General features: G+C 41.0%; 3 protein-coding genes across 5 annotated transcripts in view; 2 read left to right on the top strand and 1 right to left on the bottom strand.

The window, feature by feature from the left end:
- Positions 1-1,327, top strand: part of LOC115224247 (DNA topoisomerase 3-alpha) — a 70,200-nt gene extending 68,873 nt beyond the window's left edge. For both annotated transcript variants that reach the window (XM_029795050.2, XM_036513371.1), the window contains 2 exons: positions 481-615; positions 1,226-1,327. In XM_029795050.2, coding sequence (XP_029650910.1) covers positions 481-615; positions 1,226-1,266 — 176 coding nt within the window. In that variant the 3' untranslated portion in view covers positions 1,267-1,327. The remainder of the gene's footprint in view (positions 1-480; positions 616-1,225) is intronic.
- A 6,236-nt stretch (positions 1,328-7,563) lies between these two features.
- LOC115224343 (protein chibby homolog 1-like) lies at positions 7,564-17,418 on the bottom strand. Its single transcript, XM_029795215.2, has 4 exons — positions 17,269-17,418; positions 11,703-11,890; positions 10,760-10,875; positions 7,564-7,962 (listed from the first exon to the last, which is right to left on the bottom strand). The coding sequence occupies exons 2-4, from the start codon at positions 11,881-11,883 to the stop codon at positions 7,879-7,881; spliced, it is 381 nt and encodes a 126-aa protein (XP_029651075.1). The 5' UTR covers positions 11,884-11,890; positions 17,269-17,418; the 3' UTR covers positions 7,564-7,878.
- Positions 17,419-17,535: 117 nt separating this feature from the next.
- LOC115224529 (protein FAM227B-like) overlaps positions 17,536-23,845 on the top strand; it is a 31,239-nt gene continuing 24,929 nt past the window's right edge. Inside the window, exons 1-3 of one of the 2 annotated variants that reach the window (XM_029795439.2) lie at positions 17,536-17,967; positions 19,520-19,660; positions 22,431-22,486. In XM_029795439.2, coding sequence (XP_029651299.1) covers positions 17,844-17,967; positions 19,520-19,660; positions 22,431-22,486 — 321 coding nt within the window. In that variant the 5' untranslated portion in view covers positions 17,536-17,843. The remainder of the gene's footprint in view (positions 17,968-19,519; positions 19,661-22,430; positions 22,487-23,845) is intronic. The other variant, XM_036513373.1, reaches the window with a different exon arrangement.

The following is a 23,845-nucleotide window of genomic DNA, read 5'->3' as shown; positions in this document are numbered from 1 at the left end:
GCAGTCACAGCATATCTCCAGAGATCTCGGTCTTTCGTCATTGCCTCCGTGAGGCCCAACGTTCGAAGGTCATGCTTGACTACCTCATCCCATGTCTTCCTGGGTCTACCTCTCCCCCCCGATACCTTCAACTGTTTGGGAGTGGCACTCCTTCACACGTCTCTCCTCATTCATCTGCAGTACATGACCATACCAGCGCAAACATCTCTCTTGCACACCACATCTGATGCTGAAGCCATGAGATAATACACGATGAATTCAAAACAATATGGATAAATAAGTAATACATTTGACAGAGAAATTTGAATGCTAAACAGTTAAGGCAGTGAAAAACATTGAATGTGTTTTTGGATCCTATGGAAGAGATGGAAGGGCCACAGCTGGCAGGCTTTCATTAACTTGGGGACTAATTTACAACAAATTGAAATTTTTGATTTAGTATTTATGCTTCATTATTGTTTATTTTGTTTGTTTTTGCAGGCGGTGGTAATTCTTACTCTTCCCAACGGTTTGGCAACCATGACAACAACAGACACCAGGCCAAGAAACAGAAAACCAACCAAAGTGGTGAAAATAAACGGGCTTCTCCGAAATGTGGAATATGTGGCACAATAGGTACTAAAACTGACTCCCTTTTTTTTTTTAAATTTCTGTTTGTGTGTGTCTCTCTCTGTAGAGAAATTACTAGGGTACCCTGGGTACTTTAACAACTGTTTACTTCCTTTTCCTCTCTCTCTTTCAACAATAGAGTATTGTCATCATCTTCATCATCATCCCTTGTCCCTCCTCCTCTCATCATCATCATCATTAAGTGCCCCTTTTCCATACTGACATCCTCAACATCATCATTCTCCTCTATCTCCCCTCCTCCTCCTCATCATCATCATCATCAAAGTGCCCCTTTTCCAAACTGACATCCTCAACATCATCACCATCATCATTCTCCCCTGTCTCCCTTCCTCCTCCTCCTCATCATCATCATCATTAAGTGCCCCTTATCCATACTGATCCCGGTTTGACAGGATCCAGCTAGCTCCAGGGCTGCGTTGGGCTCCAGTTTCAGCTTTGGCATTGGTTTCTGTGGCTCTGTGCTCTACCTGGCACCATTTATTTCTCTCTCATGCAAACATGGCAAAGTGGATGCATAAAAGACGATGGCTGCAGGCAATGATGTCTGGTAAAAGACACTTTAAATATTTCATCGTTTCTTTTTCTTCAATTTCAGGTCACACGAAAAGAACATGTCCCCACAAAATGGATTTTTAGGATTGAAAAATGTAAATAAATAATCTTTATTCTTGTAATAAAATATATTTTAAAACCTGAACTTTTAAATTAAAGTTGATGAAAAAAGAAAATATACCTACATTCAGGTATGGCTACGTGGTTTAGGAAGCTTGTTTTCTCAGCCATGTGGTCTTGGGTTCAATCCCACTGTGTGTAGTGGATTTTTTTGTATGATGATGATGATGATGATGATGATGATGGAAACTGAAAGAAGCCCATCATATATGTGTCTTTGTGTTTGTCTCCCACCACTGCTTGCCAGCCAGTGTCGGTTTGTTTATGTCTCTCTAATTGAGTGGTTTGGAAAAATGAGAGAGATAGGCGCAGGAGTGGCTGTGTGGTAAGTAGCTTGCTTATATATATATTACGTCTGTCATTACGTTCTGAGTTCAAATTCCGCCGAGGTCGACTTTGCCTTTCATCCTCTTGGGGTCGATAAATAAAGTACCAGTTACGCACTGGGTCGATGTAATCGACTTAATCCCTTTGTCTGTCCCCTCTATGTTTAGCCCCTTGTGGGTAGTAAAGAAATATATGTATATATTACGTAATTGTATTGTTAACCAGATGCCCAGCAGAGAGCTTACTGAAGTTCTGTTTGATCCCTTTGAATCCCTATTCCTGTTGAGTATGTGTGTCTATACATTTATAACAATTTCAACATCTTGTTTTATCATCCCTCGGTGGATGAGTTGGTTTTCTCCCACTTATCCTACCACCAATTGATGTGGTTCTTTGTCATCTCCTTTGTGAGATGTAACAACTTCAGATCCATCTTCATCTCTTTGAACCAGATCTCCCCCTCTCTCAGCTTATTTGTACTCTGACCTTTATTGCACTCTTGTATTACACATCCAGTGGACCATTTTTGCTTCATGTCTTTTCAGCCTTTGGAGGTTTTCTACATTTGAGATCCACTTTTTGCAGTAATGTAGCATCATATTTTGTACCCTCTTAGGGAGAAGCCATTTGTTGCTAACAGGTAACAGCTCCTGGAACTTTATTCAACCAATTCTTACTCTAGCTACCATGCTCTCAGATACCACCCTCCACTCCTAATTAGGTCTCTTAGGTAACAGAAGCTATTTGCTACTTCTTGTGAACCTCTCACACATTGGATGGAATCTATTTTGCATATATTCTGTGCACCTACTAAATATGAAGTTTACCTTCTCTGTTAGCTCACCTGTGATCCCACAGTTTACATTGAGTACACCAAATAGTATTCCTACTTACCCCTTTTCTACATACTGATTATGGCCATTTTCTTGGTGGAAGCAGAGTCCTGTGTTCTTTTGCTAATTGCTAAATTTATTTTGAAGTCTCTAGATTCCAGGGTTTGGTGTTATGTTTGGAATTTCATTTCTATTTCAGATTCTGCTCTAAGAACTAAGTCACTAACACAGAGTTGTTGCCATGGACAGCTACTCTTAAACCCCTCTGTTATGACTTGGAAGTCTATAATGAACAAAAGGGACAGAGGACTTAGCTCTGCTGTATCCCCTCCTTCACACTGAATTCCTTAGGTATTTACTATCAACTCTCACAAGCCATTTATCTTCTCCAATGTTCACCAGATCAGAGCTGGAAACCCCATCAAGTACCTTCTCTCGTCAACAAAAGCCATATATAGGGCCTGTGCCTACCTAGATATTCCTCCTGCAGTTGTCTCACTAGGAAGATAGCGGACATATTTACAAAGTCAGAAAACAGCACAGCTCCCATGACTTTAGGAAACATTTTTTCACGCTGAGAGTTGCTGAAGCACGGAACAAACTGCCGGTATCAGTTGTTAGTTGTCGGAGCACTGCATCCTTCAAAACTTCCATGCTTCCTGAGATTCGCCAACACTACACCTGATTTTCTCCCCTCCATACACACACAAGCATGTATCTGACTCATACACTGTTCACTTTCCAGACATTTGTACATTACTGCATATACTTTATACACACTTTCTGACAAGTTGTGGTGCAGCTGAGCACTGTATACAATAATTTCATTATCAGTATTGCTTCCACCTGGCACAAAACCAAACTGCATTGTGTCTATACTAATGCTCTCTAGTTAAGCAATTGCATTCTGTTACATCTATAAATCGGTCCAACTGTTTAATATCTCTGTAATTTCCTCTCTCTAATGCATCACCTTTGCCTTTGTAGCAGTTGATGATGTTACTGTTATGTTAGTCATTGGGTATAACACTTTCCTGTCCTACCTGACTTACTATGCAGGTGACCAGCTTAATATCTCACTCTGCCAGACATTTTAAGAATATTAAACAGTCATTCCTGGTGAAGGCGCGTGGCTCAGTGGTTAGAGCGTCGAGCTTACAATCGTGAGGTTGTGAGCTCGAATCCCGGACCGGGCTGCGTGTTGTGTTCTTGAGCAAGACACTTTATTTCACGTTGTCCCAGTTCACTCAGCTGTAGAAATGAGTTGCGACGTCACAGGTGCCAAGCTGTATCGGCCCCTTTGCCTTTCTCTTGGACAACATCGGTGATGGGGAGGCCGGTATGCATGGGCGACTGCTGGTCTTCCATAAAACAACCTTGCCCAGACTTGTGCCTTAGAGGGTAACTCTCTAGGTGCAAACCCATGGTCAGTGTCTGACCGAAGGGTGTCACTATCACCATCACCTGATGGACCAGGTGTCTTCCTGGCCATCATAATCTTAATTGCTTTGACTACCATACTTGGATGGCAGGTCTGTTGTATCAAATTAATGGAGACCCTCTCTCTCCTATGCATTTGTCTTCATCCAACAGCTTCTTATAACAGCCCTTTCATGCCCCTTTTTCGGTTGTTTGTAAGAGCAAAAATACCATCATCTTTCCATACACATTTTTTCCCCAATGATGTCTCGATTATTGTCTAACAATCTGAAATACTCCATGCTTCTGATATTTTTGGAACCTAGGCCTCTCCTCTCTTGCGCAATTTACCTGATAGCTTGATTCACTTCTTAAAAGTTAGTACTACTCTTTACTGCCCCTTTTTTAACCAGTCTTACCAAACTTCTCTCATAGTCTTTATGCTTTTATCTGCAGAGCTATTGCATCACTATGTCACCTTTTGGGGCTAGGTCTTAACCCCAGTCACTTGTCCGATCTGTCACCCTCGGTAGGTTATCGTGTCGAAATCCTCAATCGTCCTCTCTGTTATTATTTTCTATCTCTTCCTCTAACTTGTCATATGCATCAATTAATCTATCTCTAAACCACTTGTGTGCTGCTGGTTGGTTATCATCGTCATCATCATCATCATTTAACGTCCGAGGATGCTTTGATCAGGGCTGGTATGGTGGAAGGCTACACCAGACTCCAGCCTGATTTGGCATCGTTCCTCATCCAATTTATTTATAATATAATATAGGCGCAGGAGTGGCTGTGTGGTAAGTAGCTTGCTAACCAACCACATGGTTCCGGGTTCAGTCCCACTGCGTGGCATCTTGGGCAAGTGTCTTCTGCTATAGCCCCGGGCCGACCAATGCCTTATGAGTGGATTTGGTAGACGGAAACTGAAAGAAGCCCATCGTATATATGTATATATATATAGAAGTGTGTGTGTTTGTACCCCTAGCATTGCTTGACAACCGATGCTGGCGTGTTTACGTCCCCGTCACTTAGCGGTTCGGCAAAAGAGACCGATAGAATAAGTACTGGGCTTACAAAGAATAAGTCCCGGGGTCGAGTTGCTCGACTAAAGGCGGTGCTCCAGCATGGCCGTAGTCAAATGACTGAAACAAGTAAAAGAGTAAAAGAGAGAGAGAGTATACGTGTTTGTGTCTGAGTTTGTTTGTAATCTAGCAGTTCAACAATTAGTGATCAACATATTACCAGACTCTAAAATAAGTCCAGGGTTGAAATGGCTGTCTAAACCTTTTAACCCTTTCATGACCACATTTATGTAGATATCCCTTCTCTTTACTCTCTCTTTTACTTGTTTCAGTCATTTGACTGCGGCCATGCTGGAGCACCACCTTTAATCGAGCAACTCAACCCGGGACTTATTCTTAGTAAGCCCAGTACTTATTCTATCGGTCTCTTTTGCTGAACCGCTAAGTGACAGGGACATAAACACACCAGCATCGGTTGTCAAGCAATGCTAGGGGGACAAACACAAACATACACGCACACATACATATACATATATACGACGGGCTTCTTTCAGTTTCCACTCACAAGGCTTTGGTTGGCCCGAAGCTATAGTAGAAGAAACTTGCCCAAGGTTCCACGCAGTGGGACTGAACCCGGTACCATGTGGTTGGTAAACAAGCTACTTACCACACAGCCACTCCTGCGCCTTTGTTTCAATTAATTCTGAAAGTAATGAAAAATCCTGTACAATAGCTTTGTCACTATTAAGCTGATGTTTTGAACATAAGCTAACATGAAATTTTAATGGAAAGTTTTAATTTAGAGGACTTTAACCATTTAGTATTTAAACTGGCTCTATCTGGCCCAAATATTCTACTTGTTTTGTGTTCAAACTGGCCAGATCCAGCCTCTCACACCTATCCTACAATGTCATTCTAAAAATAAGCAATCACATCATTGAAATTTTGAAGCTATGACATAATGTATGATTAATTCAAAACAATGTCATTAAATAATAATAATTACATTTGACGGAGCAATCTTTATGCTGAAGGTTTAAAGCTAAAAGTTTCCATCAGAATCGGGGTCCCATCGCAGACAAGTTGGTATTGATAGGGTTAAATTAACGGTCCAATATTGTTGCTGGCCAATGACTAGAACCAGAAAAAAAAAAAAGAAAATAACAAAAAAATTAAAAAATTTTTTTTATTTCTCTCAGACTAAGGACAATTCTGAAACCTCGGATTTCTTCTCATGATTTTTTCCAAACTCAACAGCTTCCCTATTTAATGGGTTGGTTGTTCATTTGAAATCAAGCAGACTAATTGATTACACCATACAACAGTTGAATGAATTGACCCCTGCGTCTGTCGCTTTAACAGTCTCAGATTCGGTAGACGGAAACAGAAAGAAGCCCATCATATATATATATATGTCTGTGTGTGTGTGTGTTTTTGTCCCCCACCACCGCTTGGTAACTTGGTTTGTTTATGTCCCTATAACTTAGTGGTTTGGTAGAAGGTAACTGTTAGGATAAGTACCAGGTTTAAAAAAATAGGGACTGGGGATTGATTTGTTGGACTAAACTTCCTCAAGGCAGTGCTCCAGTATGGCCTCATTCAATGTCTGAAATAAGTACAAGCTAAAAGGGATCACTGACTGACTGCTGCTGTTCCTCCTCAACATCCCTGCGTTGCTAAAATATGATGCAGATAAGTTTTTTACTGTTAATGCAACACAAACATTAGGTTGCTAATTCTGCATCCAAGAAGACCACCGTTGCTAATGTAACCCAATTGGTTTGTGGTTGTATGAAGGCAGCGAGCTGGCAGAATCGTTAGCACGTCGGGCGAAATGCTTAGCAGTATTTCGGCTGCCGTTACGTTGTGAGTTCAAATTCCGCCGAGGTCGACTTTGCCTTTCATCCTTCGGGGTCGATAAATTAAGTACCAGTTAAGCACTGGGATCGATATAATCGACATAATACCTATGTCTGTCCATGTTTGTCCCCTCTATGTTTAGCCCCTTGTGGGTAATAAAGAAATAGGTTGTATGAAGAGACAGAACCATCTGTTGCTAACATAGCACCGATGTTCTGCTGCTGGTCTAGCAACAATTTTCTGTTGCTAATGCAGCCCTGATGTTCAGTTGTTGCTAGTTTAGCACCGACGGCTAATGTTTTTGTTAATGTAGCACCAATGAAGAAGTAGGCGATAGAAGCCAAGACTCTACACCAGTTGGATGTTCGCAAAGAGAGAGTGCTGGCTGAGACTGGATGAAGAAATACATTGTTGAGGAATATCATTTAATTACACACACACACACACACATTCAAAGATGGTGAGCTGGCAGAAATGCTAGCATGGTGGGCAAAATGCTTAGAAGCAATCTATCTGTCTTTACATTCTGAATTCAAACTCTTCTGAGGTTGAATTTGCCTTTCATTCTTTTGGGGGTTGATAAAAGTACCAGCTGTATATTGGGGCTGATGAAATTGATTTACCACTCCCACCCCCACCCAAATAAACTTTGCCTTTCATTCTTTTGGGGGTTGATAAAAGTACCAGCTGTGTATTGGGGCTGATGAAATTGACTTACCACCCCACCCCCACCCAAATAAACTTTGCCTTTCATTCTTTTGGGGTTGATAAAAGTACCAGCTGTGTATCGGGGGCTGATGAAATTGACTTACCACCCCCACCCAAATAAACTTTGTCTTTCATTTTTTGGGGGTTGATAAAAGTACCAGCTGTGTATTGGGGCTGATGAAATTGATTTACCCCCCCCCCCCAAAAAAAACTTTGTCTTTCATTCCTTTGGGGTTGGTAAAATAAAGTACCAACTGAGCACAGGGGTCGATGAAATCCCAGAATTACTGGCCTTTTGCCAAAATTTGAAACCAATTACACACACACACAAACACACCTGATTTAGAAATAGGAAATTCAGCGAGTGAGGACAGACACACACACAACATTGTGGTCCAGCCACGTCATCTGTTTTTACTTCGCACCATGTTCTTTAGTTGGGTAATTTCTTGAATTTGAAGGTGAGAGTTCACAGTGGTTTCAGTCAGCTGGAAAAAAAAAATGCATAATTTCAATATTACAGCTGATTTTATCAAAGTTCCACCCGCCTTCTAAAGGTCATCCCGGCCCCTGGTTTAACCCTTTGACATTTAAACTGTTCATATCCTGTTCTATATTCCATCTGTTTTATGTTCAAACTGGCTGAATCTGGCCCATCACACCTACCCTACAATGTCATTCTAAAAATACACAATCATGTTGAAATCTTAAAGCTGAGATAATACATGAAGAATTTATAACGTAGCCGTTGCCAGCGCCGCCCCGACTGGCCTCCATGCCGGTGGCACGTAAAAGCACCATCCGTTCGTGGCCGTTGCCAGCCTCGCCTGGCCCCCGTGCTGGTGGCACTTGAAAGCACCATCCGTTTGCCAGCTCCGTCTGGCACCTGTGCGGGTGGCACATAAAAAGCACCCACTACACTCACGGAGTGGTTGGCGTTAGGAAGGGCATCCAGCCGTAGAAACACTGCCAGATCAGACTGGGCCTGGTGCAGCCTTCTGGCTTCACAGACCCCAGTTGAACCATCCAACCCATGCCAGCATGGAAAGCGGACGCTAAATGATGACGATGATGATGAAATAAGGATGAAACCAGCCGTATAAAGGTTCGTGTATTCTACCCCTTTTATATTCAAACTGGTGAGATTCAGCCCCTCACATGTACCCTACAATGTCATTCTATAAATTAACAATAGGTGTAGGAGTGGCTGTGTGGTAAGTAGCTTGCTTACCAACCACATGGTTCCGGGTTCAGTCCCATTGCATGGCACTTTGGGCAAGTGTCTTCTACTATAGCCTTGGGCCGACCAAAGCCTTGTGAGTGGATTTGGTAGACGGAAACTGAAAGAAGCCTGTTGTATATATGTATATATATATGTGTATGTGTATATGTTTGTGTGTCTGTGTTTGTCCCCCCAACATCGCTTGACAACCGAGGCTAGTGTGTTTACATCCCCGTCACTTAGCGGTTCGGCAAAAGAGACCGATAGAATAAGTACTAGGCTTACAAAGAATAAGTCCTGGGGTCGATTTGCTCGATTAAAAGCGGTGCTCCAGCATGGCCACAGTCAAAATGACTGAAACAAGTGAAAGAGTAATCACGTCACCAAAATCTTGAAGCTGTGACAATCTTCATCATCCTTTGACATTTGCTTTCCATGCTGGCATGGGTTGGACAGTTTGCCCAGAGCTGGCAAGCCAGAGAGCTGCATCAGGTTCAATTCTGATCTGGTTTCTATGGATGCCCCTTCTAATACCAACCACTTAACAGTGTGCTGGGTGTCTTTTATGTGTCATGATGACTTCAAAACAATCATCATCATCATCATCCTCGTTTAACGTCCGCTTTCCATGCTAGCATGGGTTGGACAATTTAACTGGCGAAGCAGATGGCTGCACCAGGCTCCAGTCTTGATCTGGCAGAGTTTCTACAGCTGGATGCCCTTCCTAACTCCGACCACTCCGAGAGTGTAGTGGGTGCTTTTACATGCCACTGGCACAGGGGCCAGTAAGGCGATGCTGGTAACAACCACGCTCGAATGGTGCCTTTGTCTTCGCAAACAATGTGAATGAATAAGAATTACATTTGACAGAGTAATCCGAATGCCATCCGTTTTCTACTAGTTTCGTATCAAACTGTCAGATTCAGACTCTCACACCTACCCTACAATGTCATTCTAAAAATAAACAACCACATCATTGGAATCTTGAAGCTACAAGGTAGTTCAAAACAATGTGAATCAATAAGGATTACATTCGACCAAATAATCTGAATGTCAAAGGGTTAAGACGACGACCATGACCACCACCACCAAGACGTCAAGTTTATTGAGGCAATGTGACTTGCAGAAAATACCAGTTCTATATTTTGGTAGATATCTAAAGTCATTATTGGAATAAATATATATATATAACGTAAAGTATACTAGCCGTCTCAATATGGCTAACCACTAAGGGTGGGTGTTACTTTAGCTTTTAGCCCCAGGAGATCATCGTCTCCAGCTGGCTTTAGGACTTCCCTTTGCAAATATCATAAGGGCACAGAAAGTGTGCCTAAAGCCAGCTGGAGACGTTGATCTCCTGGGGCTACAAGCTACAGTAACACCCACCCTTAGTGGTTAGCCGTATTGAGATGGCTAGTATGCTTTATGTTGTCGAGCGGTTACTGTTTACATCTCGTTCAGAGATTTATTATTGCTTTATATATATATATATATATTTTAATAATATATTATTATCAATATTAGGAAATTAGTATCAAAACTCCTCGGAAGTATATACACGTATGAAAAATAATTGTATTAAAAATATATAAATATAAAGGGTAAAGACCCCCTTCGGTCATGAATGACCATGGGATTGCACCTAGAAAGTTACCCTCCTAGACACAAGTCTGGGCACGGTTGTTTATGGAAGACCATCAGTCGCCCATGCATACCAAGGGAAAGGCAAGGGCCGATACAGCTTGGCACCAGTGACGTCGCAACTCATTTCTACAGCTGAGTGAACTGGAGCAACGTGAAATAAAGTGCCTTGCTCAAGAACACAACACGCAGCCCGGTCCGGGATTCGAGCTCACAACCTCACGATCGTAAGCTTGACGCTCTAACCACTGAGCCATGCGCCTATGTATAAAAATATATGTAAATATGTATAAGTATAAATATATAATGTATATGACAGTTTTAAAGTTTTGAATTAAGTATTTGAAGTATTTTATGATCGATTATTGGAATAACGATAGAATTTAATTTCATAATTAAAGGGTTAAGGAATCCAAACTTACCATGTCTAACAAAGTTTCACATTTTATCTTCAAAAAGTTGTTTTCATTGAGTAGTTGCTCATTTTTCTTACGTAGAATCATCAGTTCTTGATGACTGGCAGCACCGAAGCCACTGGCTGCAGGCAATGGAAGAAATTATGGTGCTAATCAAATCGTTGCAAATATCTGGTTTATATAACAGGAGCATCAACAACAGCATTTTGTCTTTTTGATTAAATTCTAGCCACTGAGTACGAGAGGGGCAGAAGATTGGTAAAAGGCCATGCTGTAAACGCACTTTTTGTGGTTCTGTCACTGACAGAGACGAGGACGATATCAGTATGGGGAGAACCGTGAGGTAAAGGTGAGTGATTTGGCTATCTCATTTATCAAGTCTTAACTGAATTATTGAGCAAATTCTAGCCATTGAGTAGGAGAGGGGCGGAAGGATTGGTAAAAGGCCATGCTGTAAACATGCTTTTTGTGGCTCTCTCACTGACACTCCCACTGTGTGGTAAGTAGCTTGCTTACCAACCACATGGTTCCGGGTTCAGTCCCACTGAGTGGCACCCTGGGCAAGTGTCTTCTACTGTAGCCTCGGGCCGACCAATGCCTTGTGAGTGGATTTGGTAGACGGAAACTGAAAGAAGCCTGTCGTATATATGTATATATATATATATATATATATATATGTGTGTGTGTGTGTTTGTCCCCACAACATCGCTTGACAACCGATGCTGGTGTGTTTACGCCCTTGTAACTTAGTGGTTTGGCAAGAGAGACCGATAGGATAAGAACTAGACTTACAAAGAATAAGTCCTGGGGTCGATTTGCTCGACTAAAGACGGTGCTCCAGCATGGCTGCAGTCAAGTGACTGACACAAGTAAAAGAGTAAAATAGTATCTGAGGTGATCCGGGGCCAGACAACAACAAAATAATTTCGAATAGAATAAAACTAATTACCAGGAATCCAATGACCATCTTCAAAAGTCATTTCGCTTCCCCCCAAGTTTATTCTGGCTGGTCCACATTCAATGCCAAATTCCTCTTTTGCTTGAGATGAATCCAAACTTAGATTGCTTAAAGACTGGCTTCTTCGATTGGGAATCTTCTTGGGAGAAAATTTATTTCCAAATAATGGCATCTTGGTTCTATAAAAGAAAAATATAAAGAAATACATAAATTTGGTGAGGGTTACCAAGATTATAATCCTGAGGGACTATTTTAATGATTGTGCTTTTTAGTAGAGTTTGCTGAGACCCCCTTTGGTCATGACTGACTGTCGGATTGCACCTACAAAGTTACCCTCCCAGGCACCAGTCCGAGCAAGGTTGTTTATGGAAGACCAGCAGTTGCCCATGCATACCTATTTCTTTACTAACCACAAGGGGCTAAACACAGGGGGGGACAAACAAGGACAGACAAACGGATTAAGTCGATTACATTGACCCCAGTGCAAAACTGGTACTTAATTTATCGACCCCGAAAGGATGAAAGGCAAAGTCGACCTCAGCGGAATTTGAACTAGAACGTAACGGCAGACGAAGTACGGCTACGTGTTTCGCCCAGCGTGCTAACGTTTCTGCCAGCAGTTGCCCATGCATAAGGCCTCCCCTCCACGCCACCAATGTTATCCAAGGGAAAGGCAAAGGGGCCGATACAGCTTGGCACCTGTGATGTCGCAACGTGAAATAAAGAGTCTTGCTCAAGAACACAACATGCAGCCCGGTCCCGGATTCGAACTCACAACCTCATGATCATAAGCTTGACGATCTAACCACTGAGCCATGCGCCTTCATTTATTATTATTATCATTATTCTTGAAGGTGGCCAGCTGGCAGAACTGTTTGTGCGTTGGACGGTTGGCAGCATCTTTCAACTTGAAGTTTTTTAGTTCAAATTCCACCAGAGTCAACTTTGCCTTTCATCCTTTCAGGGTTGACAAAATAAGTAGCAGTGAAGTGCTAGAGTCAATGTAATCAACTTACCTCTTTGTTTGAAATTGCTGGCCTTGTGTCAAAATTTGAAATTATTATTTTTATTTTACATCCTTTTGGAGTCAATAAAATAAACAAAAGTTGAGATCTGGGGTTGATGTAATTGACTCACCACCTCCTCCTCCAAAATTGCAGGCCTTGTGCCAAAATTCAAAACCAGCAGAATCATTAGCACACCGGGTGAAATGCTTACCGGTGTTTCGTCCGTCCTTACCATATCGTCATCCCATTCCTGTGACCCCTCTTTCAATTCTTTGGCCAGGTTGCAGAGCTTGGCCAGCCATTCCAAAGTCAAGCCAGTTTAGTTGACAGTTTCTTCCGTTTCTTACTGCATTTCTTATTCTTATTCTTTGGATTTAATGAAAAATTTTAGGTGTTCATATATATAGGCGCAGGAGTGGCTGTGTGGTAAGTAGCTTGCTTCCCAACCACATGGTTCTGGGTTCAGTCCCACTGCGTGGCATCTTGGGCAAGTGTCCTCTGCTATAGCCCCGGGCCGACCAATACCTTGTGAGTGGATTTGGTAGACGGAAACTGAAAGAAGCCCGTCATATAATGTATATATGTGTGTCTGTGTTTGCCCCCTAGCATTGCTTGACAACTGATGCTGGTGTGTTTACGTCCCCGTTACTTAGCGGTTCGGCAAAAGAGACTGATAGAATAAGTACTGGGCTTACAAAGAATAAGTCCTGGGGTTGATTTGCTCGACTAAAAGGCGGTGCTCCACCATGGCTGCAGTCAAATGACTGAAACAAGTAAAAGAGTAAAAGAGTATATTTTAAAAATCCGCAAAGTCGTGAATCCGCGAATTAGCGAGGGATCACTGTAATTAACTTCCTTTGGACGACACTTCTGTGACTTACTCTATTCAGCCACAGATGCAGTAACATTTACCTCCCCTGCAGCTTTTGGCTTATGAGAAGGAATGAAAGAATAACAGTGACTCTTAAATAAGCATTTATATCTAACCAGCAGTATCGCCCGGCGTTGCTTGGTTTGTAAGGGAAATAACTATATAAGCATTTTCAGAGAGTTACTTCCCTTATATAAACTGAGCGAAAATGCAATAAAAATGCGGAAAAATGATGGTAAATTCTTTTTTAAATCGTAGACTCATCGTAGGGCTCGATATGAATCACGACTATAAGATACCCGCTTTTGGTTAAACTGCACCGCAAAATGTGGGAGTAGTTAGGAATCTAAATCGGAGTGGACAGACACACACACAACTTTCGTTTTATATATAAAGATTTGAGAACAAAGGGTAAGTCCAGAGAGGTTCTTCCTAGAATGCTGTGGAATGGTGGAGCATCATCATCATTTAATGTCCATATTCCATGCTGGCATGCATTGGATGGTTTGACAGGATCTGATGTGTTCAAGAACTGCGTCATGCTGCAAGGTCAGTTTTGGCATGGTTTTTAAAGCCAGATGCCCTTCCTGACACCAACCACTTTACACCATGGACTGGATGCTTTTTTTTTCATGCTGCATGCACTTCTGAGGTCCCCATGCAGATCAGAGAGAGACTGGTGGAGGTGGTGAGGAAAGGGAGCAGCTTCATACGAGGGGGATGAGCAACAAAGGAATCTGAGGGTTGGACTGCATGGACGTCTGACCAGCTGAAAATAGAAGCCAAATTTTTTCAAGCCACACATTGTTTACTATTACATGGGATACATTAACAAATGTAGTATTACCCCAGCTTCCCTACAAAAGACAGGATAGCCATGGTTGGAATGCTTTTGAACATAGATCTGTTCAATTAGAATTTAACCCAGGGATAAAACACAGCAGTTAAACATCAACGTGTATCTATGTGCTTGTCCTGTTTCCTTAAGATGGTAGAGTGTAGAATGTAGGGGAATTTGGTTATTATTTCTAGCAAGCAGAGCGACCACAAAGAGCATCCCTAGTCAGTGATTTATAGTTGGTTAGTCAAACAGTTGAGACCCACTAACACGGAAGGAAAGCTCATCTGTGTTATGATTAGGGTTAGAGTTTGGATGCTGATATGTAAATGGCCAGGTAGACCTCCATGCTAAAGTAGCACTGAAAGCTCTGTATGGTTGTGCATTCTGTTACAGCACATAAATATGAAACAAGGTGGAAAAAATAGTACTCGAATACCGGAGGTAGAGCAATATGCTTTATTAATAAAGTTGCAAATACATCACAAAAACTCTGAGTAACAGTTTTTGTGATGTCTTTGCAGCTTTATTAATAATAATATATATAAGAGATAATGGTGTCATTGAGACCCAAAGGTGTCGGGTAATGCTGAATAAGTGCTATAGACAGACCATAGTTAAGTTCCAGATTCAGTAATATGGCGAATAAAGGGTTCAACGTTCGTTCTATGTCAGCGTGTGTATATAAGAATTTTTCGCGTAATAAGATAAAATAACCAAGGCTGTGTAGATATTAGAGCATTTATAGATAGGTCTTACAGCTGTTTCCAGGATATTTATTAATAATAATACCCCTTCATCGGAGACAGTGCAAGAGGCTGGTTAAGTCATAGTTTTATATATATATATATACCGGAGTAAACACAGAAATGTGAAACAAGGTGGAAAAAAAGAGTACTCAAATACCAGTGGTAGAGTAATATGCTTTATTTAAAGCAGCAGAAAATTCAACAAAACCTCTTACTCTGAGTTTCACGTTCCCGTTCGTCGGACAGTTTTTGCTAGCATAACCGAAGAGATGGTGTTGTGGATTTCCACTTTGGCATCTGAAACTCAGTTTTATCTTGACTATCGAGTAATGTAACATATTATTTTATAGATAAATTTCCTCTATTTACATAATATTGAGGTCTCTTTCTTTCTTTTGTTATCTTACTGTTTTTACCAATATATATATATATATATATATATATATATATATATATATATATATAAATAGATAGATAGATATATATTTTTAGGAAGTTAAAAGTTATGGTCAGTCATTGATTGACCAATGGTTTGCACCTATATAACATTTAGCAGTACAGGTGACTGGTCAGACTGAAATGGCTGAAATGCTTTCAGCCATTTCAGTCTGACCAGTCACCTGTACTGCTAAATGTTATATAGGTGCAAAACCAATGGTCACTCTCTGACTGACCATAACTTCCTAAAAAAATGTATTATTGCTCTAACGGCTTAGTGTATGATTCTTTTTCAGATATATGAACTACTGATTATATATATATATGTATGTAATGTGTGCACCTACAGAATAGAATCGGAAATTATCCAGAGCGCTAAAAAGCATAACTGACATTATTTCCGCGGATGTGCATACTTTAAACACCGTAGATGATCCTACAACAATTTTGAAAAAAAAAAAAAAAAATCTTTGGAGCCACACTTTTTCGCAATTTTTCAGTCTTGACATTTTATCGAAAGTTATTTATTATATGAGGTTGTCCCAAAAGTTCGTAGAAAGTCTTGGAAAATAATGGTCTTTATTTTGAGGAATAATTTTTGTTGTTTTTGTTAGTACTTGGCGAGTAAAAATTCAATTTTCGCAAGTGTTTACGAACTTTTGGGACAACCTAATAATTTATTTATTTTCAGATTTATGTTTCTCATATTTTTAGAGAATCACCGTTTCAGACATCTCGAAATTGTACTTCTATCGGGCGAAGGTAAAAAATTTGCATATTCGGTGTTTAGGGTTACGCCGAAAACGGGTGGTGTTCGTATTCTTTACCTCCGCCCTTCTATCGTACTACAGCGCAAATTCAAAAAAACACAAAATTATTAACTTCACTTAGTCATTATTTGGTGTTAAATAATTTCAGAGGCTCATAACATAGGGCTGAAAAAGTTTTCAAAGAAACTTAAAAATAAAAAGCAGAGGCCTATCTCCCTTTTCCCGTCCACATTTTATTTTATCGCCAAGACATTATCTACGATGCTTAAAAGAAATTACAGGTTTTGCTGCTCTCGATAATACCTGACTATTCTTTAGAAACGATATATACCTATTTCTTTATTGCCCACAAGGGGCTAAACATAAAGGGGACAAACAAGGACAGACAAAGGGATTTAAGTCCATTACATCGACCCCGAAAGGATGAAAGGCAAAGTCGACCCCGGCGGAATTTGAACTCAGAACGTAACGGCAGACGAAATACCGCTAAGCATTTCGCCCGGCGTGCTAACGATTCTGCCAACTCGCCGTTTAAACGATATATACCCTCATATATACAGCATCCAAGAGGGTGCCAAGTTCAAAGAGGAGGTATGTCAGGCCACTTTTGTCCTTAATTCCCGACAAGCCATAGGCGAAGCAGAGTATATATTTTGTCGGGCTAACGATTACGGCACGCGTGTGTGCGTGCGGACGTGACAGTCACGGTTGGAATGAATGCAAATCGAACAAAAGAGGCGAGTTCGTTGAATGATAGGAAACAAAAGTTTCGGACCTGTTAAGCGGTTGTCAAGGCAACTAAGTATATACCTTGACGGCAGACAGAGCGAGAGACATCTCTCCCTCTCTATAACATAAACAACAAAAGAATCAATAAAACATACCAGATATTTTTCTCCAGTAGAAACGAAGATGTTTATTCCTTTCCTTAATTTACAAACAGTCGATCGACTTAAATCCCTAAAAGTCGAAAAGAGACAAACAACTTCGTAACGCCATTTTCTGAAAAAACTGCAGAGCCAGCAACACAAGAGGGTCAAATATACACGATTACTTTCGTATTCTGGGAGATTTTTTTTTTTTTTTACACTCACGCAAACACATTCATTTGTAACATAAAATTAAAATATTTAATTTAGACTATTAATTAAAGCTAAACTTTAAAAGGTCTTCCTTTTTTTCGTGGAGGCAGATTTAAGTTTTTTTTTTTTTTTAATTAGCTAGTCTGTATGTAAATTAATTTGTCTGAGTTAATTGTTTAGTCTCCTTGGTCACATGGAACAGATTTCCTGATCATTGGCTGAGCAAGACTTGTCTTTTTTCTATGTCATGGACTGTAGCCGTTTACAATGTACTTTTCTTTCTGTAGTTTTATTATTAGCAGTAGTATTTTTCTCTAAAGACGAGGATTTGAGAGGGATATTTGGCTACTGTCTGTAGCAAATCAAACATATCAACTATGACCACGGCTCTGAGAGGAACTTCGATGGTTCTGCACATTATTGATCAAAAATACGTCGAAACTGAAGCAGAAAAGAAAGCAAGGCAGAAACTCCAAGAAGATATCATAAATACTAAACCACGTATCCTTTCTTGAAGTCTTAAATTTAGTTTATTTACCATTCTTCAAGGACAGAACCATCTTGGAGCTGGCCAAAGTTGCAACTTAAGTTTTTAAAAAAAATTATATATTTTCCTTTTTTTCTGTTATCCAAAGGGAATATTTATCTTTGATGATTTCACGATTTTCATAGTTTTTATTTTAAACACATAATTATTTTGTAGCGGTATTACAATTTTGAAGAATTTTTAAACATAAAAGTAGTTTTAATTACGAAGAAGTTACCAAAAGCACCTTAAACTTTTTTTTTTTTCATATACTAATTTGAACACCATGACATTCTGTATATGCATGCACCCCAACTTTTGAAATGCATCTTGTCTTCCTTGTAACTTTGGTTTAATTTAATAATTTTCCTATTATATCAGAGTCGCACTTTTTTTGGTAACTGTCTTCACTTGAGATTGTGTTGAAATAGCAGCCATTGAAAGCCAAATACCATTCATTGCATCCACTTTTATTTCGTAATAATACTGTAGACCAGTGCTTTTCAAACTTTTTGCTGGAGCGGAACCCCAAGGAAACATTCCACTGGCTCGAGGAACTCCTGTGCAATAGTTTAATAGTCTTATGCACACATATCTGCACAGGAGACTTAAAAATTACTGCCGATTTTAGCAGTTTTGTAACTTCTGGCGGAACCCTGGTTGAAAACCACTGCTGTAGACCATCGGTCCTCAACCTTTTTTGTTCCACGAACGGTTTCAAGACAATTTTACAATTCAGTGCGTAATATTTCATTTAATTATTACATATACGATACATCTGTAATGTAAAACGCAGAGCAGACTGCAATAGTCAATAAAATAGAAGTAAATTTTGGGGTAAAATTTTCGTGTAACACCCGAAAATTTTTCCTATTTTTGTTTCTGTGCGGCTTGGTACCAAACGATACCCGGTCCATAATGGTTGGGTACCTCTGTTGTAGACAGTGAATTGCCAAAACGTTTCACTGTGTAATTACGAATTTCTTTATTCACATGTAAAAAGGTTTACATAGAGGGGACGTTACAAGGGACATGTAGGGGACAGATACACATTCTTATATACAAGGTGAAAAGACAGATGGATTTACATATGTTATACGGATGGGAGTTAAAAATATAAGTGATGATAGGATGGAAATTGGGTTCCGGGTTAGTGAATTAACCCGCCGGTTGATTAACCCTTTTGGTAATCTTTTCCTTTCTTTTGTGCCCCGACCGACCGTGCAAGCACAGCCACGTGCATTCTCATCTTTCTTACCTCTGTCATCCATCTTTTTTCCAAACGCTCTTTGCGGCAGACTCCTCCTCTCCAAACGGATCCTGCTGGAAAGATGGGCGGTGAAGTAACTCACCAGCCCACGTCCGGAGATGAATTGGCCTGTTGCAATTCCTTTCGCTCGCGTCTTCCAGACCACACACCGTGTAATTACGACTTTGGTGTCGATACAACCATCAGGTCACCCATCCTTCTCTGCCCATTCCACCATCATGATTTTGGAATAGTCTTTTTCCTAAACGACACTCCAGCATATAGTGTTGGCTCTGTTGATAGTTTGAACCAAGATCTCAAGCATTACAACGAAGAACTACGATACCGTCTACCTTTGGTCTGTGAAAAGAAAGCAATCGTTGGAGCTCAAGACTCAAGCAGTGAAAATACAAGATCGAGTAAGTCTTAGAGAAACATGTCTTCTTTTTATTCCGAGCAAAAATGGTTGGGTGGCAGTGTATTGAAATGGTTGCAAGAGGTAAGATATAGAAATGGGGTTGGGGAATAAATTATTGACTTAGTCCCAGACTTAGCAAAAGTTTGGAAGTCCCTGCCATTTTAATAATGAGCAGCTCATACAATTTTTCAAAAAATTGTGGAAACTCTACTTTAATTTTATGAACTATTCTTGCCACCCTAAATTTAATGATACCTCAAATGAAACAAACCTATATTATATACTAGCAGTATCGCCCGGCGTTGCTCGGGTTTGTAAGGGAAATAACTATATAAGCATTTTTAGAGAGTTACTTCCCTTATATAACCCTAGCAAAAATCATTAAAAGTGCGGAAAAATGATGGTAAATTTTTTTTAAATCGTAGACTCATCGTAGACGCGCGCTAATACCCAGAAGGGCTCGATATGAATGACAACTATAAGATACTCGTGTTTGGTTAAACTGCACCGCAAAATGTGGGAGTGGTTAGGAATCTAAATCGTAGGGGACAGACACACAACTTGACTTTTATATATAAAGATATACAGGATGGGTCAAAATTCACACACCAAATTTGTGAATATAATTATATTGTTATTACTGTTATTATTATGCTGCTGAGGTTGACTTTGTCTTTCATCCTTTTGGGGTCGATAAATTAAGTACCAGTAACGATCACACTTGAATGGTGCCTTAGTCCACAAGCTATAATTGAGTAACCCTGTGATAGGCTTGTCTCCTACTCCAGATGAATGTTGTGGTCTTTGGCTCTTATATGCCTACCTAGCCGGCCATCAGGGTGGCATCGCAAGAAAGCTACAACATTGTGGGGAAGTGCATAGTGACTGCGATTCAAGCAGACGAGGAACAAAATGGGACATTGGTTGTTGGGACGTAGCAAAAGAAGGAAAATGTGAAACTAACTGTGGAAGTCTGTAGTGGTCCACCTTTTCTTTTCTTTCTTTTCTTTTACTCGTTTCAGTCATTTGACTGCGGCCATGCTGGAGCACCGCCTTTAATTGAGCAACTCGACCCGGGACTTATTCTTTGTAAGCCCAGTACTTATTCTATCGGCCTCTTTTGCCAAACTGCTAAGTGATGGGGGCATAAACACACCAGCATCGGTTGTCAAGCAGTGCTAGGGGGACAAACACAAACACACATGCACACACACATATATATATATATATATACATATATACGACGGGCTTCTTTCAGTTTCGTCTACCAAATCCACTCACAAGGCATTGGTCGGCCCGAGGCTATAGTAGAAGACACTTGCCCAAGGTGCCACACAGTGGGACTGAACCTGGAACCATGTGGTCGGTTAGCAAGCTACTTACCACACAGCCACTCCTGCACCTATGGCACATTTCTATGTGGTCCCTCAGGATGTGGAAAGATTATGTTAACCAAAGTTGTTACTCATCAGATAACTGGCAAAGCATATTTGAAATGTATTTCTCTCTCTCACACACACACAATTGTATTTTATTTCTTCCTAGGAGTGGCTGTGTGGTAAGTAGCTTGTTTACGAACCACATGGTTCCGGGTTCAATCCCACGGCATGGAACCTTGGGCAAGTGTCTTCTACTATGGCCTCGAGCCGACCAAAGCCCTGTGAGTGGATTTGGTAGATGGAAACTGAAAAAAGCCCATTGTATATATGTGTGTGTGTATGTATATAGATACATGTGTGTGTGTCTGTGTTTGTCCCCTCAACATCGCTTGACAACTGATACTGGTGTGTTTACGTTCCCGTAACTTAATGGTTCAGCAAAAGAGACTGATAGAATAAGTACTAGGCTTACAAAGAATAAGTCCTGGGGGTCGATTTGCCCGACTAAAGGCACTGCTCCAGCATGGCCACAGTCAAATGACTGAAACAAGTAAGAGAGCAAGAGTAAATGGCAGATGATGATGGGAAAGGTAAAAAGAAAAAACAAATTGGACTAAAATATATGCAGGCCTTATTTTCATCTCTCTTTCTCATTTTGTTTTGTATCTGGTTGCTAGGAGGATCTGATGAGACACAAAATAGAATACCCCAGCAGACGAGATTGCTAGTTTGTCTCTCATAATGCAATTAGCCAGCGCCGCCTCGACTGGCTTCCGTGCTGGTGGCACGTAAAAAGCACCATCCGAATCGTGGCCGAAGCCAGTGCCGCCTCGACTGGCTTCCGTGCCGGTGGCACGTAAAATGCACCAATCCGACCGTGGCCGATGCCAGCCTCGCCTGGCACCTGTGCAGGTGGCACGTAAAAAGCATCCACTACACTCATGGAGTGGTTGGCGTTAGGAAGGGCATCCAGCTTTAGAAACATTGCCAAATAAGACTGGAGCCTGGTGCAGCCTTCTGGCTTCCCAGATCCCCGGTTGAACCGTCCGACTCATGCTAGCATGGAGAACGGACGTTAAATGATGATGATGATGAATAGTATTATGGCATGAGTATGTGCCCGTGTTTGTGTGTGTGTATGCATACGTTAGTTGAGCACATTTGTGAGGTACACTTCATACTTGTATCTGACAGCTTTGTTTTACTAAAAACTCTTTGTTTTTCATGTTTTACCTTCTTGACACTTTCTCTCTCTCTCTCTCTCTCTCTCTCTCTCTCTATCTGTCTCTCTCACTTCCTATTCCTTCCTATCTTTCTCTTACCCCCACCCCCTGTCTCTCTCTCATTTCCTGTCCCTCACTCACTCACTCTTGCCTTCATGTTTTACCCTAGATTTACCAAACTGCAGTTTCCTGGGAACTGAAAACCAGAAAACTGGTTTCAATGACGTGAGTAGAGTTCCCATGTTCTGTTAACTTAACTCAATATTTCTAAAAGATTTGTGATTTCCAATATGAAGCAAACCCCCACCTTTCAATTAAATCTACTTTGATCCCAAATATGGTGTGACCTTTCACTTTTCATTCCCTAAAAATCAATAATATATTTTATCCTTTTTATATACTCAGTGTAATGCTACTCCATTCTGGGTTATTGATAAAAGGCAATAACCCAGAAACTAGTTCACAGACGTTGCTTTGCGCTAGGTGGGAGTGCTGAACTCTCTGTTTGAAAATATAAAGACACCTGCACCTGTGTGGTAAGTAGCTTGCTAACCAACCACATGGTTCCGGGTTCAGTCCCACTGCGTGGCATCTTGGGCAAGTGTCTTCTGCTATAGCCCCAGGCCGACCAATGCCTTGTGAGTGGATTTGGTAGACGGAAACTGAAAGAAACCTGTCGTATATATGTGTATGTATGTGTGTGTGTGTGTGTGTGTTTTTGTGTGTCTGTGTTTGTCCCCCTAGCATTGCTTAACAACCAATGCTGGTATGTTTACATCCCCGTCACTTAGCGGTTCGGCAAAAGAGACCGATAGAATAAGTACTGGGCTTACAAAGAATAAGTCCCGGGGTTGATTTGCTCGACTAAATAAGGCGGTGCTCCAGCATGGCCGCAGTCAAATGACTGAAACAAGTAAAAGAGTAAAAAAGAGATATTGTGTCGTATAGTCAGCTAAAAACGATGTTTCTTGGGGCTAAAACAACAGAGTTGTTGTCCTTTCCAGGACAGCCACATTATATTGGCAAACAGCCTTTACTTTCATCATCATCATCATCGTTTAACGTCCGCTTTCCATGCTATCATGGGTTGGACGGTTCGACCAGGTCTGGGAAGCCAGAAGGCTGCACCAGGCACCAGTCTGATCTGTCAGTGTTTCTACAGCTGGATGCCCTTCCTAATGCCAACCACTCCGTGAGTGTAGTGGGTGCTTTTACGTGCCACTAGCACAGGTGCCAGATGAGGCTGGCAACGGCCATGATCGGTTGGTGCTGTTTACGTGCCACCGGCACGGAGGCCAGTTGAGGCGGCGCTGGCAATGGCCACGTTCGGATGGTTCTTTTATGTGCCACCAGCACTTGTATCACAACTGCAATTTCCATTGATTTTTTATCGATTTCACTTGCCTCAACAGGTCTTCACAAGCAGAGTTTTGTGTCCCAAGAAGGGAAAGTATGCATAAGTGCACTGGCTACATCCCAGGTAGAGGCCATGGGTTATGGTCTCACTTGTCCTGCTGGGTCTTCTAACGCACAGCAAACTTCCAAAGGTCTCGGTCACTTTATATATATATATATATATTATTA

This window comes from Octopus sinensis, linkage group LG25 (genome assembly GCF_006345805.1).
Source record: "Octopus sinensis linkage group LG25, ASM634580v1, whole genome shotgun sequence".
Taxonomy (NCBI): Eukaryota; Metazoa; Mollusca; class Cephalopoda; order Octopoda; family Octopodidae; genus Octopus; species Octopus sinensis.
This window is presented reverse-complemented; position numbering and strand designations above follow the sequence as displayed.